Raw genomic sequence first — 16,249 nt, forward strand, 5'->3', positions numbered from 1 at the left:
CGAGACCACGATTTGAACCCCCTAATCAGGAGCTTCCCAATGGAAGGAATTTACCAGTTGTTTAGCAGAAAATAAAGTTGAGGAGAAAAGATTTTGATATTCCTCGTTAAATGTGAGATGGTTGGAAGTGGAAAGATAGTTAAATGTAAGATGAGAAGAAACTTGAATGTAATTTTTTATATTTATGGACAAATTTTAAACCCTTGTAACGTTTATATTTATGGATAGAGGGAGTATACTTTGGGTGTGTTTAGTTCACGCCAAAATTGGAAGTTTGATTGAAATTGGAACGATATGATGAAAAAGTTGAAAGTTTATGTGTATACGAAAGTTTTGATGTGATGGAAAAATTGAAAGTTTGAAGAAAAAGTTGGGAACTAAATCAGGCCTCTATTGGAAGGTTTCAAACCTACCACTAGCAGGTATGGGTAACCTGGTAGCCTGGTACAAAGGCACCCCGGTGCCCATCATCATCCCATTTGTCTGCTGCTGCTAGAGGCTTGTGCTGGACTGCTGCTAGTCTCTGATTTTATACTTGCCTTCTGTGACAAAACATGTGAATTTACGCACCAGAGCACCTTGCATCTCCTTTGGTTAAAGGGGCAACGGATGAATAAAGCGATGTTAGCTAATAGGGGAGTACATCTGATACGATCTATCCTCCCGTTCAGTTGGCAGCATAACAATGTTTGTACCTAGGTAGTGTCCAAGAAGTAGCTTTTTATTATTTTACCTTTGCTCTTTAAAATCACAACGTGCTGGAAATAGATATCGCAGCAAGGGTTGGAATAACTAAAGAACATCATCACTGTTCAAATCTCCATATTTTATTTGCTTTACCTTTTGCTTTTTTCCCTCCCCTTTGTTCTCTTTACCTTTTCCTTTTCTTTAATTCCATTTTATTTCTTACTACATCATGTCACGGTGTCACAACTTTTTTCTAGGTTCTCACTTTAAGCATCTTCTCTTTGCTTCTCGTTGGAGGCAGATAAGCTTCTTATATTAAAAAATTGTAGGGTGGAGTTCATTCAACTCTTCAACCAGCAAACCTGAGCTCTTGCTGTCATGGCAGGGCTTAGCACCGGAGCAGGTGCTCCAGTTGTGAAGTTATACCATGAGAAATCCATGATCCTGCCTGATGTGTCCAGAGTGCTTGCATGCCTGTATGAGAAAAACATCGAGTTTGAGACTGTCAAGGATTCTTACAAGGACATCCTCAGGCTCCAGGTACTTTGCTGCCACATTTATGTGTTACTTTCCGTTTTCGGCAACACCCAGAATGTACAACAATAGAAGCAGTTTCTTGGGTTTATATATTTATATCTCATTTCGAGTTTTTATTTTGTTCTGTGACTGTAGGCATCGAGGAGTGTTCCAGTTCCATTCTACGATGGACCCACATTTCTACAAGGTAACAATGTTTGTTGCACAATCTAGCCTGTCTTAATTTGGCAAGGTGTGTGATGTATCCATGGTTTAGGTAAGCTTGCATGGCTAAAGGAACATAGCTTTTTTTTTGGTTAATCACAAATCCTAGAATGAGATGCTTGTTACCTGTATCAGCATGCGTGCCTTGTAGATGAGACATTTTTGAACCGAATCAAATAAGTCGAATTCAATTTATGTCTTGTGCATCCACCCTGCAAATGATTGGTGCAGGAATTTTAAACCTGTAGATGAAATGAAATTGACATGTCAATCAATAGCCATGTGATCTCAGAAGATTGACATTATTCATTATTTCAGGATGAAAATAATTAATATAACAGTAGACTTAAAATGAAACGAAGAAAGAATGATTCTCAGCATTCTGGTTTTCAGAAACATAGGTGCTACACCATATCATGTCCCCTTTCATTTCAAAATTCCATTTAAAGTGGAAATAGTTGGCAGACCCTGTTCATCAAAATGTAGTGCCATTGTGCAACCACTGTGTACCATGTCGTGCATTCATCATTAGCGGCAATTTGTTTCATGATTACGGTTTGAACATGAAATGAAATGCTGAATGTATGTCTAAAAACTGGTTCGAAAATAAAAACCTCATGAAGCACTCAAGTGGAAAGAGAGGTACATTTCACATTCTAGCAAGTATATCATGGTTATACTAGCAGGATTCATGGTGCCAAAATAAACAAATGCTTCTTAGCATGTATTAATCATGTGAATTGGCAACTGAAATCACACTATCTAAAACTATCTCAATTTTCTCAACTGAGGTTATGTAGGACATACACTGTCCACAGAAACCAGAAATATAGTAATGGTGCATCTTCAGTCTTCAGTCAGAATATGGTACTGACCCTTCTTCTTACCTGCAGAATCAAGAGCAATTTGCCGCTATATAGCAGAAACCTATGAACAGCGTGGGTATCCTTTCCTGCTGGGAAAGGATGTTCTGGAGAGGGCTTCCATTGAACAATGGCTCCGTCATGAGGAGCATGCGTTTGATCCTCCGAGCCGGGCATTGTTTTGCCACCTGGCCTTTCCTGTGCAGGATGACGACGATGATGATATCAACACAGAGAAAAGAAAACTGGAAGAAGTCCTTGAAGTCTATGAACAAAGGCTTGGTGAGAGTGAGTTCCTTGCTGGGAACAAGTTCACCCTTGCTGACCTTGTTCACTTGCCAAACACCCACCACCTTGTGACATCTGAATTTGCCTACCTGTATGACTCAAGGAAGAATGTGCAGAGGTGGTGGGATACAATCTCCAACCGCCAATCTTGGAAGCAGGTGCTGAAGGATATGAACAGAGTGGAGGAGGAATACCAAATGGAACTAGAGCAGCAGGAGGAGCAGTGGCAGACAGAGCTTCCCCAAACATCTGTTGGCCACACCATTCGCTTAGACCCTCGGCAGACGACTAGCTGGCATGTGATGTCACGGACAATACTAGTCCCACCTTCCAGTGCTGGTATGATCTCAACCTCATTTTCATCACAAAGAGAGCAACCTCTGCCCTCTGAAACAACCCGCCAAGATAAACCCTCACCTAGAAAAGAAAGCAACTTCTTTACTACCACAGAGAAAACTCCATCAACCCCAAGGTCTAGAGCTCCTACAACTCAGAAACAGCCTAGCAGTACCTTCTTCACCCAATCAACCACCCCCAAAATTCCTCAGAGAACAGATACTGATATATCCAGCTCCAAAGATGCCCCATACCAAACCAAACCTAGTGAAACAACATCGAAAGAAGCTCATGATAAATCCCGTTTCTCTGGCTTTTTTAAGGCTAGGAGCCATACCGATGAAACAGCAACTCCTACAAAACATAGTCCACAAGAAGACTCGAAAACTTCTACCAAGATACCCAAAACACGTGATATCAGTGAGGCAGTCGGTCCTAATAGTCCAATATCAACCAAAGCTCCCCATGAAATTGATGAACGTGCCAGTGTTGATCCCCGCTTTGACAAGCCAGCTCCATATACCAAGCCTACCACAAACATACCACAAACTTCTTCTGGAAGGCCTTCTGCACAGATAGATCTAGGCACTTCTGGCACTGAGGCAGACAAAACATCTTCTGATCTGGGAGGTGGTGTTCAGTCTCCTTATGCACAGGGACGTGCTGAGCAAGTGAAGAAAACCTCATCTGATCAGAGAGGTTCTGAAACTGCACAACCAGCTCAACCCCATGGCACCCAGCAATTCACCAAGGATGCTAGACAGGCTGATCAAAACAGGATAGCTGCATCACCACGTCAACAACCATCAGGTGAGCAAAATGTCCATAAGCAATTTATAGCACCACCAATTCTGAAAATACCTGACTTGTCAACAATGCAACCAGAGTCTCAAGAAGACACTCATAACATCATGAGTGAAGATGAAAGATTCTCTACCAAGAGGCTCCGGAAGATGATGGAGGAAAGTGAAAAGGAAGCACAAGAAGTTAAATCACAGCCTACAGATTTTCGACCTTCAAGGGAGGAAACACCATCTATCTATAAGAAGCCCTCAGATGTGCAAGACAGAACCATTTTGGATGATAGAAAAAGTGGTAGATCTCCGTCAGCTGGCACACGAGCTCCTGACTATCCAACAAGTGCTGCTGAAAGAAGAGTTGCTTCACAACCAAAAGAAGGAATGCCATATGATGATCGTGGTGCCACTAAACCACAAAAATCACCATCCATAAATGAGCAAGAAAAAATTCCAGTAGTGCCAAGCCAAGCGCCACCAGCCAGTTCAGGGAAAGCTTCCGAATCATTAAAGGAAGTTTCCCCTGATGATGGCTTGGCTCAAGTATCCACCATCAATCAATGGAGACAAACCTCTGCACCTCCTCCAACCAAACTAGCAGCTCCTCATGCTCCTAGAAATGTTGAGTTGGCCAAAACAGAAGGTGTTGACAAGAGGACACAGCCAAGCACAACAAAGGAAACCCCAAGGAATGATAGAAATGTTTTAGCAACAGGGCAAGGAGCTGATCGTGGAGTTGGTAATGAACAATATGACAAGAATTCCATCGATGAAAGAGCACAACAAATGACACCAAGGCAAGCAGCACCTTCTGTCACTCAGCGTGCTTCAGCATCAATCCAAGAAAGAATTAGTGGTGCCCATGGCGCTAGTGATGATAAGTTTGGAAAAACATCAAGTGCTGATCAAAGCAACACTCCAGCCATACCAAAGCAAACAACAGTTCAAGGAGCAACCCCTGATGTTCGTGGTACTAGTTATGCTGACAGAGAGATGAAACTTCCTGCTGATGAAAAGGCAACAGCAAACAAGCAGAAGCCAGTTTCAAGTTCCCAACAGACAATTGAACAAATTAGAGGAGGAACTCCTACCTCATATGGCAGTACTGATGATGACTTGGCCAAGACATCAAGAGCTAATGAAAGACAAACGCCACCTTCAAAGGCGCAAGCACCAGCATCCAACAGACAGAGTGCTTCTACAGCTCTCCAAGGAGGCACACCTGATGCTCGTGGGGAAAATACAGCAGTCAAACCATCAGTCACTTCTCCAACAGGTATGCCTACTTCATCAAGAAGACAAGAACCAACTCCATCAGTCACTTCTCCAACAGGCGTGCCTACTTCACCAAGAAGACAAGAACCAACTCCTGACACTCAACGTCGTCGCGCAGCAGGTAAAGTAACCCCCACTAAAAGAAAATTTGCTCAATTCAATCAAGTAGAGTTCCATGTATATGCATGCTCAGCAGCAGGTCAAGGAATACGGTGGAACGACTAAACATCACCACAAAACAGGCAGCAATACCTTCTGCAAAAAGATAGTAGTTTCCAAATTTCTAGATGAGTTTGAAAATCCCAAAATCTTATAGCAAAATGCTGCATTTATATTGGCACTCCAGCATTTTCAACACTGAAAAAATCATCTCATATTTGCATTTTGTTGGAATGCTTAGCTCAATGTCGATTTGGATATTTGGTTCATCCTCTAAATTTAGTCACAATGTGCTATTGCCTATTAGGATTATGAGTCCCTGTCCTAAGGAAAGAAAATCCAATATATTCTTTTGAACTGTATGTTTAATGTGTGGGTTGATCATGGCTTATTGATTTGATGACATAACACAGATCAAATGCCATCCCAAGCTCCACTTCCGTCTTCCTTCAGTACAAGGAACAAGGAGAATGGTATTTCTGAAGCTGGTCAAACCAACACAGTAGCACCTGATGGGCTGCCAGATCTGGGAGTTCCCAAAGATGCTGGACCACAGGTTGCAGGACCTTCAGTCGTGAAATCACAGAAGAACATGAACGAAGCATACAGCGATGGACCATCCACACAGCAGTTGCCAAATGATCAGTATAGGTCTCAGCCAAGAGAAGCCAAGGAAGAGCAAGGAGCTGATGCAGCACTAATCAATGAAATTGGCAAGGCCCAAAAGGATGATTTGTTGGCAAATCCAAATCAAAGTAGCACTGGAAGAGTTCAACCAACATCAACTGAAGAAACATCCAAGCAGCAACTGCAATCCGGGCTGAACAAGCCTATATCATCTAAAGATGGCAAAGAAACAGTAAGCTATGGCAGCTCAGCAACGTCCAGAGAAATGCTACCTTCTATTCCTGATAAGAGCATGAGAATGCAGCAACCGCAAGGTGACAAGTCCAGCTACTCCAGTATATCACAAGAAGACAATGTGAAGCAAGGGTCTCAAGCTGCACTGCAGGGATCTGGAAATGAGCAGCCTAAGAAAAGGGACCTCCTTGCAAATGCTGATGAGAAAATCAGAGGAACTACAGGAGAAGCCTTACAAAAGTCTGATGAAGGGCGGATCTCCTCTAATACTGAGCAAATGAAAAGCAACAGAAATAACAGCAAACCAGATGGCTCAACTGAACCCACTTCATTTGATGGCAATGAAGGTAATCTTCCTGAGTCACAGAGGCGTGGCTCATCAAGCAACCCGTAAAATGCTTCATCAGCTCATTTTCTTTCACCATCTCTGCCGTACTGCTATCTACTTCCCTATTTTCACATAATAAGGTCACCTATACACCAGCGGACCAGCCATACCAGTCCATGTTGTCTACTCTGCATGTTTATTATTCCTTCCCAGTGGTGCAGTATTGTTCATTACTTGAACAATGACTTGTTCAGATGTCAAAGTTCTTAATTTAATCTTGTTTTGAATAATGTGAATGCAATATAGCATTCTCCATATGAACCCTATCTCTTTGTAAGTTATCCATGCGCATTCACCTTAATTATCTATTATATGGTATTAATTGTTCTGGAATCACATCCATGCATTATCAATGTGTCATTAACCCATTACCAGTTAGGATATCTCTTAACCAAAAAAAACTTGGAAAGATTGCCTCCATTCCCTAGTAAGTGGCAAGCTACATAGATGCTCAGCCAGAGGTAAATATTTAAATCAAACAGAAAGGTAGGGGGAAATGAATTCTTCATTGTATATATCGTCACATCACAGATGCACACATGTTAGAGTAGCTTAATTTAGTACTTATGTCATAGTTAAAGCTTAAGTGTGGATATTTTGCCACCTTCCTAACAACATTAATTTAACTATCTGGAATACATTGAAGCATCCTAGGCCTTGCTCGTGGAAATATGATTAACTCCTCAACAGATTGACCTTAGACTGCTAATATAACAACTGTACAATAAGCTCAACAAACAGCATAGTGGCCACTGTTATGGGCACAACTCAGCCCATCTCATGCATTCAGTTAGTTTGTTAGGCTTTGTTAGATAGGGTTGTTAGGAGCCTGCTCTATATAAGGAGAGGCATGGCAGTAAATTGGAATCAATCAAGAAAGAAAGTTAAACCTATCTCTGGTCTCCCCCTTATCTGTTCGTCTCACCAGACTCCAGGGCGGCGAGGCTGCAGGCCTCACTCTCCTGTCCAAGCACCAGCGTATCCACACCCACAACAGACCCCAAATTGGATGTTGTAGGAATAGTGTTACTCCCGCCTGTAGACTCATCTGTGTGAATCTGAACCAAAAATTCTCCCTAAGGCCTTGTTCGGTTACACAAGGATTCAATCCGGGCCGGGAATGACAAGTATAGTAAGAAATTTATGATAGATACAACGAGAGACCGGGATTTATTCCGAGCCGGGAACCAATTTACTCATGATAGGGACAATAAGAGACCGGGAATCAATCCACTAGTCAAGAGGTGTGGAACTAATCCGGATGTTTTGTTGTACCTAATATGAGTAAATTGGTTCCCGACCCGGAATAAATCCCGGTCTCTTGTTGTACCTATTATAAATTTCTTGTTATACCTATCATTCCCAGCCCGGAACGAATCCTTGTGTAACCGAACAAGGCCTAAATAGATAGATAGAAGTGCAAAAAGATGGGACCTGGTATGCTGTTGTTGAAAATCTCCATATGAAACAGAAACCAGTAGCATTAATAACAAGTTAACAACACATGGAACAATGTTACTCTATCAGATGTTGGCTTCACTAATTCTTGATGACTAACAGCATAGCAAAACCAGCAGCATAGACAAGTTTGTCATCAGCCAACTGAACTTCAGAAAATTTTAAGTTGGATAACATCTCCATGTGAAGGGAAGAATAATACATGCAAAGCAAACTACAGTTGAAAAATGATAATCCAACTTAACATAAGGGAGGAATATGCTAGGTACTTACTGAGTTATTGATTTTTTTTTTCTTGTTTCATGAAAAAACACAGCATAAAGAACTTGTTGGACATACTTGACCTAGAGTGTGAAAAATCACCCCAAGTCTTACTCTTTTTGATTAACAAAAGAACATATATTAACAAACATGTGATGTGAGACATGATGTACAAATCACTTCTTACATGTTGTGAGACAAATCATGGAAAAATAGCACTGTTGCAAAGTTTGGAACAAATAAAAATAGTGAAATGAACAAAAAATTATTGAATAATACCGCACAAATCATTCTCAAGTAATGGATCAATTCAAGTAGAATCTGTGGGATTTATCTATAACTTAGTGGACAACCTACAGAACTCGAGTCATGACTAAGCAATCAGCTGAGAAAAATGCACCAAAGTGACTTACTCTAAGAAACAAAAGGATCATTCCATTCCTGAACTCAGCTTTTAGCCCAAGATTAGAGTCAATCTAAAGTCCACAAAAATCATGAGCCCGAGAATAATGGATTTTTAGGAAAATACATTCGCTCCTCATAGGGTCAAACTGTTTTCTAACTATATTAGCCGAAGCCGACAATTCATAGCAAAGTATGATAAAAATCTCAATCACACCATCATAGTAAAGTCCACAAAAATCATGAACCCCAGAATAATGGATTTTTAGGAAAATTCATTCGCTCCTCATAGGGTCAAACTGTTTTCTAACTATATTAGCCGAAGCCGACAATTCATAGCAAAGTATGATAAAAATCTCAATCACACCATCATAGTTGAGAACTCCCATTGCCTAAATATGACATGTAAAATCAGAATGAAATTTGTGCGATGGATCGACTGGGACTCGATGGGGCTCAGATTCAGTAAACTACTCCCTGGCTGGCATTGCTAGCACACAAGTCATAGATCGAGGAATCTCTCTCTCCTAGCTCCGAGTAAGACCTATGACCCCCGGACTGGTTGGATGAAAGAGGGTGTGAGCCCTGGGAACGCGAATGAGGAAGGGAGGGGGGATGGAGGAGGGGGACACGTACTTACACCCGCGAGGCAACGGGTTCCCCTCATCTGCATCCGCCAGGGCCACGGCGAGCGAGCATCGTCGCCGGTGCGGCGGAGCAGACCCCAACTTCCGCGACTCCGACGGCCGCACGGCGATGCACAAATGCACATCGCCGCCTGCAAGGGGCATGCCGCAGCCGCAGCCGCCGACGCCGCTAGACGGCTAGACGCCCACCTCCCCGCCACGCCCGCCGCCGCCACCGGCCACTGCCCGCCACGCCTGCGAGCCGACGGCGTCCTTGAGAGGAGAGGTCTCGGGAGAGGGGAAAGAGAGGTGGGAGAGAGCATGACGGGTGGGCCCACGTCAGGGGTATTTTGGTCGGGGAAAAAATAAAATTGAGCAAAAGCTTTCTATTAAAAAAAGAACTAAAATGGCATTTTGGTAAACACATCTCAATTTAGTGTGACATTACAGTGAATCAGTTTGAAGCGATGGCAATCCAGCGAAACCACTCTTTTACGATGGTATAATCCCAAATTTCTCGCCAGGAGAACCGGAGAAGAGCTCCGCGCCCTCGTCCATGCTACGGCGCCGCCGCGGTGGGCGATGAGTAGTATCCCCAATTCCTCATTGGTAATCTTGTCTCAAAGAGGATGAATGGATGTGCCTATGTCTCGCGGTTCATCATCTTCTCCTTAATTTATGCTTGGCTGGGAAGTCGATTTTTGTCCCTCGAGGGGACATCCACATCCTCTCATTTTGTGCCTGCCATTAAAAAGCTATCAAAAAATTTTAAAAATTTGTCAAGATAGATTAATATATAATATATCTTATTGCAAACATGCGAGTTAAAATTCGACTTATACAATTGGAAAAAAACAAATTTGACCGTGAATTACGCGTTCTATTCATAGTCAAATTTATTGTTATTTTTCTACTTGTATAAGTTGAATTTGAATTTGTATGTTTGTGAAAACAACATATCTCATATTAATCTATCTTACTAAATTTTTTTAAAAATAATTGATGATTTTTTAAGTGGCATATAAAAATGAGTGGATATCCTTGAGGGATGAATTGAGTTTTCACCTTGGTCAGTAGCTCACTGCTCAGCCCAACTCCAAGAAGATGGCTCATTGCAATGCAACAGACAACAGTCGCGCGCGGATGGAGCCAGGCGGAGCATGATGCGAAAGCCACCTGCCTATTCCGGGGCGAGGCATCGTCTCCCCGGCCACCGCCACCACGAGACTCATGGCCGTCCCTCCAAAAATCCCCAGATTAATTAATTTCTACCTTTTGCATGATGCATCTATCGTGCATGCATGAACACGCGGCCGGCGCAGCTAGCTAGCTAGCACGTAAACGCACTGCACACACCTGCAGGAGGCCGGAACTAAGTTTGCCGAGCGATCAAACGGCGAGCCGGCGATCGCCGTAGCCTTCTTCCTCGGCGGCGGTGCGGCCGGCTGCCGATCGGCCGGGGCATATATGCAAGCAAGATGGCAAGATCCTACTACATTTGCTCCCACATCGACCCCCTCGCTCTCTCCCCCATCCCCGGCATCGCCCTCGACACGCTCTTCCTCGTCGCCATCCAGGCCCTCGCCGTCATCCTCGTCTCCAAGTTCTTCCACCTCTTCCTCCGCCGCTACAACCAGCCCAGCGTCATCTCCCAGATCCTCGTACGTAATACTCTCTCGGCTCATTGATCCTCCTAGTACATTTCTTGAATTCATAATCGATCGGATCGTGTGTGTCCAGGCCGGCGTTGTGGTCGGCGGCATGGGGCTCCGCAGCGCCATCGTGCACGTCGACGTGGACAACGTGGAGGACATGTACGGTGGCTACATCTCCGCGGCGCGCATCCTGTACATGTTCCTCGTCGGCCTCGACATGGACATCGCCGCGCTGCGTCACGCCACGCACCGCTGCGTCGCCTTCACCTACGCCACCGTCGCCGCCAGCCTGCTCCTCGCCGCCGTCGTCTCCAGCGGCATGTACGGCAGCATGATGCACTCCCCGGTCAAGACGCCCGAGCTGCTCGCCGCCACCCTCATGCTGGCGCTCACCAATACCTCCTCCATAGCCGTCGCGCGGATCGCCGCCGAGCTCAAGCTCACCGTCACCGAGAACGGCCGCCTCGTCGTCGCCGCCGGGATCGCCACCAACCTCATCTGCATCCTCGGCGACGGCGTCCTGTCGTCCACCACCCGCGCCAAGGGCAAGATCGAGGGCGTCGCCCGCGGCGAGCACCAGATCAGGAAAGGCTTCCTGGCGCTCGCCGTGGCCGCCGGCGCGGTGTGGATGGTGCGCCCCGCCGTGACGCGGATCAACAAGCGCAACGTCGGCCAGCACCACGTCGGCGTCCGCGACCTGGCGGTCATGCTCCTGGCCATCTGGTTCGTCGGCAACATCCCGCAGTTCCTCGGCTTCGACGGCATGCCGACGAGCTTCGCGCTGGGGCTGGCGTTCCCGCGGGAAGGCGCCGCGGCGAGGTCCGTCGCCGACGCGCTCGCGCCGCCGGTGAAGGGCATCATGCTGCCCTTCTACTTCGCGACGATCGGCATGAGGATGAACTTCAACTCCATGTCGGGCGCCATCATCGTGCCCGGCGTGCTCATTACGCTGCTCGGCCTTTTCGGCAAGGCCATTGGCGCCGCCGCCGTCGCCTCCTACCTCAGCATGCCGCTCTCCGACGCGCTCCGCTTCAGCGTCCTCCTCAACATCAAGGGCCACGTCGACACCATGAACATGAAGTTCGCCAAATCAGAAGGGGTAGGTAACCGATCGAACACTTGATGCGCCATGACAACGTCGGCAATGGAGCAACTCATCGGAATTCCGGATTATTTGTTTGCGCGGCGCAGGTGTGGGCGGAGCAAGCGCTGTACGCGATGATCATCGGCAACTTGATCAGCACCCTCGTCGCCGGTCCGGTGGTGGCGGTGGTGCGGCGGAAGGAGGAGGAGGCGTACAGGACGAGGCACCAGGCCATGGAGTCGTTGGGCGCGGAGCAGGAGCTCCACATGCTCGCCTGCGTGCACAGCGCGCACGCCGCGCCGGGCATGCTCAGCTTGGTGGAGCTCCTGGTGAGCGAGCCGCAGGAGCAGCCCGCCGTCCATGTCCTCCACCTGTTCGACGTCGGCGAAGAGCGCGTCGTCCGGATCCCGTACCACCAGCGAATCCGTGACGACGACGACGGCGGAGGACGAGACGAACGCGGCGGCGGCCGCGACGCCGTCACGCGGATGAACACGATCGTCGACCTCTTCTCCCGCGCCACGGGCATCTGGTTCCGCCAGATCGACGTGGTGTGCCGCGGCGGCGCGGCCCTGTACGACGCCGGCGCCGTCTGCCGCGCGGCGGAGGGCGTCCACGCCCGCCTCCTCCTCGCCCCCTGCCACAAGGAGCAGCGCTACGACGGCAAGATGTGGTGCCGCCTCGGCGGGCGGCGGGAGCTGAACCACGGCGTGCTGTCGCGGGCGCCGTGCACCGTGGGGCTCCTCGTCGACCGCCCCTACCGGAACAGCGGCACCAGCTTCAACGTGCCCAGCAGCGTGGCGGCGGAGGCGGCGGCCACGAGCGGCGGCGGCAGGACGCTCCTCCACCCGTGCAGCGACAGGGCGGTGACGCACGTCGTCGCCGCCGTGTTCTTCGGCGGCGCCGACGACCGCGAGGCCGTGTCGCTCGCCTCCCGCCTCGCCGAGCACCCGTCCATCGGCCTCACGGTGTTCCGCTTCGTGAAGCGCAGCACGTACGACAGCGTCACCTCCACCAAGGTCGACGAGCTGGACATGGCGTTCCAGGAGGGGGACGTCGACGAGCGCTTCCTGTGGAGGTTCTACGAGAGGTACGCGGCGAGGGCCGGTCTGGCTGAGTACGTCGTGTAACAAAAACTCTATTCTTTTAGTATATTGACGTACAATCCTGTTCGTGAAAAAAGGTACGCGGCGACGGAGATGGCCATGTACGTGGAGAAGGTCGTGGAGAGGCCCGCCGACGTGGAGGAGACGCTGGCCGGGATGGCCGGGATGTTCTCGCTGGTCATCGTCGGCCGGGGAGGGAGGCAGCCGCCGGAGCTCTTGGCCGGGCTGGAACGGTGGGCGGACGCCGGCGGCGAGATGGGCCCCGCGGCGGCGATCCTCGCGTCCAACGACTCGCTGGAGATGGGCTCGGTGCTCGTCATGCAGCAGCACACGGTAGTGATCAAGCAATGACACGCAGACGTCATAAGAATTATTGTTGTAAGATTATTAATAGGTTATTACACACATGACACAACAGTTTGTGTATATTTAGATTTCTGCGACTAGAATTTCTTAGAGCTAACTTTTTTTTCTTACCATATGTGGACATCTCCAAGATTTTTTAAGTCCAAATTTGATCTGGTGCTAAATTTGACTATCAACAAATGGTAACATCTTGGCTGAGTTCTTTCCCCAACTTTCTTAACTCACATCCCTCGTTTTCCACGCACATATTTTTTAAACTGTTAAATGGTGCGCTTTTTGCAAAACAATTCTATGCGAAAGTTGCTCTAAAAAATCATATTGATCCATTTTTTTAAAAAATAATAAATACTTTATTAATTACATACTAATAGACTATTGCGTTTTTCGTGCAAAAGATATTTATTCCCAACACACCCAAACGAACACAGCCTTAGTATTGTTTCATATAGGGAAAGTCCATTCATCTCTCAAGGAGATGTTCTATCGTGTTTACATGTCGCTTAAAATATCATTTTTTAAAAAAAAAGTAAGATAGATTAACATGTGATATACTGATATGTCACTCTATAAACATAGATGTTCATCCCTCCATAAACATGTCACTCCCGAAACAATTATACTCATTTGGCTAAAGACTTTTAAAACACGACATAAGCTAAACCTTACTGACAAATAACCATAAATAGGGAAGGTATATTAAAAGCTGCGTGTTTTAGTCTGGAAAAGCAAAGATCTTAACACAACACAACTTCATTATTATTCCAGTGCATGGAAATTTAGCCTGATCCTCTTTTGTAATCACAATGCTGTGATTATTTTTACATGCTCCATCTGTACACCCACAGTACCTTGGAAAAACATTGCACAAAAAAACTGTGCTCCAAAGGTACATTTGGGAAAAAAGATGGAAAAAAAGAGGAAGAACAAGCTGAATATCCCTGGAGCTCTTCTTCAGACTTCAGATGCTGCATACAGCAAAATGCTGGTGCTGCGCCATCCTGCTTGGGTGGTGGCTGCAGGGCATCACAATGGAACTGAGGAGAGCCTTCTCAACCTCCTCCGAGGCCTCTCTCCCGAGCAAACACATGACATACTCCATCACCGCGGCGTCGCACGGCAGTGTGATCCTACCATCGCTGCTGAACCCAAACTCCTCCTGTGACATCCTCAGGAGCTCCACGAACACCGGCGTGCGGAGGTACGCCAGCGGGATCTCGAACCGCCTCCCGTCGCACGAGTAGACGACGCAGTTGCCCTTCCCGGCGACTGATGAGCTGCAGGATGAGTGGTGGATGATCTCCTTCTCCGATGCCGTCACCCTCTTCCTCCCGATGGCACCCATTCCCTGCCACTTCTTGGAAAGCTGAGCTAGCTTCTTGGAGCTGATCATGATTGCTTAATTTTGCTTTGCTTTCCAAGGAAGTGATCAGGGAAAAAAAGAGAGGAAATGTCAGGTTGTTTTTGGTGAATTGGTGATGGTTTGTGTCAATGGCAATGTATTTATAGGGGAGATATGTGATAGGGAGATATGCAACTTAGTTTCAGATTTTTCAGTAGTACCAAACACGAAGTAGCTAGCTGGCAAGGGACAAGGCCATGAACTCCCATGGTGAGATGTTGCAATCCGTGTTACAGGATTTCAATGCCCACGATCATTGTTTCTCCCATGGTGGAGCCATATTTCATTTGCCAGATCTGACATACATTGAACCCAACTACTGGCTTATTATCTCAGATAGTATTAGAGTGGTTCTAAAAGAAATAGTGTAGTTCCTCGCAAAAAAAAAAGTGTAGTTTTATGAAGATTATAGGTTTCATGGCTTATTTTTTGGGAATGTGTATCATTATTGCATTGAGATCAAAGAGGTTCACACATAAAAAACAACACAAAGGAAAAGAACATGTACATGTTTCACAACACAAAGGAAAAGAAGTACATCTTTCATGGTCTCCGACGCTAAATCCTACCACTAACTCACTAAGAGAAATTTGACAAATGGAACATTTAAAACCTCCTTGAACGTAGTTAGCGTATAAGTTCAAATTCTGCTAAACATTATGATCACGATATGCTGCTCTGTGTTAACAGTGAAATTTGGTAAGCCCGGAGTAGTCATCGGCTTCGAAGTCTTGAGATTAGCCGATGAGAGTTGTCAAGTCGTCAGTTGTCGGATTCTTGCTATATTCGGTTAAGGAAATTGATCTATTAAAGGAAGCTTATCTAGAAGAGACCGAGTTCAAAGAAAATGCGGCATGGCAAGTTATCTATTAATTAGGAATAGTTTGTTAGTTTCCTTTTATCTTTAGGAAAGTGTGTTTAGTGTCCTATAAAGACTTTATCTTTTCCTTTTATCTTTAGAAAGTTTCTTTCTTGTCCAACAAGGACTTGTATCAACCCATGGGTATAAATATGTACACCCGGGGTCTATGTAATCTATCTTCATAATCAATACAATTCGGCGCATCGCCACCTTTTACCTTTTCTACTTTATTTTTATCGTCCGGCGGGACTTGGCACCTGACGCGGGGCTGCATCGGTGTTCGATCTCCGGCTAAGGGGTAAGTCCAATGTTCCACTGGCCTAGGCAGTTGTATCGTTTATGTCGGCGTCGTTCAAGGCTGCATCAGTACATTCGACCTCTTGGATTGCTCTGGTTTGGATGATATATTTGCCTACCTATTTATCATGTCTCTGTTAATCTAGTCTTAGCATACCAATTTAGCTCTATCGGCTGCTTCTCGTTTTAGGGTTTCTGTCGGTATCGGCTAAATCGTGTTGCTAGATTAGATTAGCTTAGACATCTACCACCCTGAAAACTCAGTTAACGGCTTGATTGTCTAGATATTATGTTTTTTTTTTCATACTTAGTGCTGCATCAGTTAAGTTTGATCTATT

General features: G+C 46.2%; 3 protein-coding genes and 2 long non-coding RNA genes across 6 annotated transcripts; 2 read left to right on the top strand and 3 right to left on the bottom strand.

Moving 5' to 3' along the window:
- Positions 1–718: 718 nt before the first annotated feature.
- On the bottom strand, positions 719–2,464 carry LOC127781514 (uncharacterized). The gene is made up of 3 exons (XR_008019014.1): positions 2,316–2,464; positions 1,555–1,670; positions 719–1,161 (listed from the first exon to the last, which is right to left on the bottom strand). It is a non-coding gene; the product is annotated as an uncharacterized LOC127781514 (long non-coding RNA).
- LOC127781512 (uncharacterized) lies at positions 1,048–6,677 on the top strand. The gene is made up of 4 exons (XM_052308474.1): positions 1,048–1,227; positions 1,360–1,411; positions 2,322–5,108; positions 5,560–6,677. Exons 1-4 carry the CDS (start codon positions 1,066–1,068, stop codon positions 6,399–6,401), a joined length of 3,843 nt encoding a protein of 1,280 aa, XP_052164434.1. The 5' UTR covers positions 1,048–1,065; the 3' UTR covers positions 6,402–6,677.
- A 2,094-nt stretch (positions 6,678–8,771) lies between these two features.
- Positions 8,772–10,273, bottom strand: LOC127781515 (uncharacterized). Its single transcript, XR_008019015.1, has 2 exons — positions 10,208–10,273; positions 8,772–9,883 (listed from the first exon to the last, which is right to left on the bottom strand). It is a non-coding gene; the product is annotated as an uncharacterized LOC127781515 (long non-coding RNA).
- LOC127781513 (cation/H(+) antiporter 15-like) lies at positions 10,228–13,506 on the top strand. Of its 2 annotated transcripts, XM_052308476.1 has the most exons (4): positions 10,230–10,803; positions 10,883–11,896; positions 11,989–12,971; positions 13,065–13,506. In XM_052308476.1, exons 1-4 carry the CDS (start codon positions 10,621–10,623, stop codon positions 13,336–13,338), a joined length of 2,454 nt encoding a protein of 817 aa, XP_052164436.1. In that variant the 5' UTR covers positions 10,230–10,620; the 3' UTR covers positions 13,339–13,506. The 2 variants fall into 2 exon arrangements, with proteins under 2 accessions (XP_052164435.1, XP_052164436.1); XM_052308475.1 differs by having other exon boundaries at positions 10,228–11,896.
- A 577-nt stretch (positions 13,507–14,083) lies between these two features.
- LOC127782508 (auxin-responsive protein SAUR36-like) lies at positions 14,084–14,845 on the bottom strand. The gene has a single exon (XM_052309744.1). The coding sequence runs from the start codon at positions 14,741–14,743 to the stop codon at positions 14,312–14,314; it is 432 nt and encodes a 143-aa protein (XP_052165704.1). The 5' UTR covers positions 14,744–14,845; the 3' UTR covers positions 14,084–14,311.
- Positions 14,846–16,249: the final 1,404 nt, after the last annotated feature.

Source organism: Oryza glaberrima, chromosome 8, assembly GCF_000147395.1.
Source record: "Oryza glaberrima chromosome 8, OglaRS2, whole genome shotgun sequence".
Taxonomy (NCBI): domain Eukaryota; kingdom Viridiplantae; phylum Streptophyta; class Magnoliopsida; order Poales; family Poaceae; genus Oryza; species Oryza glaberrima.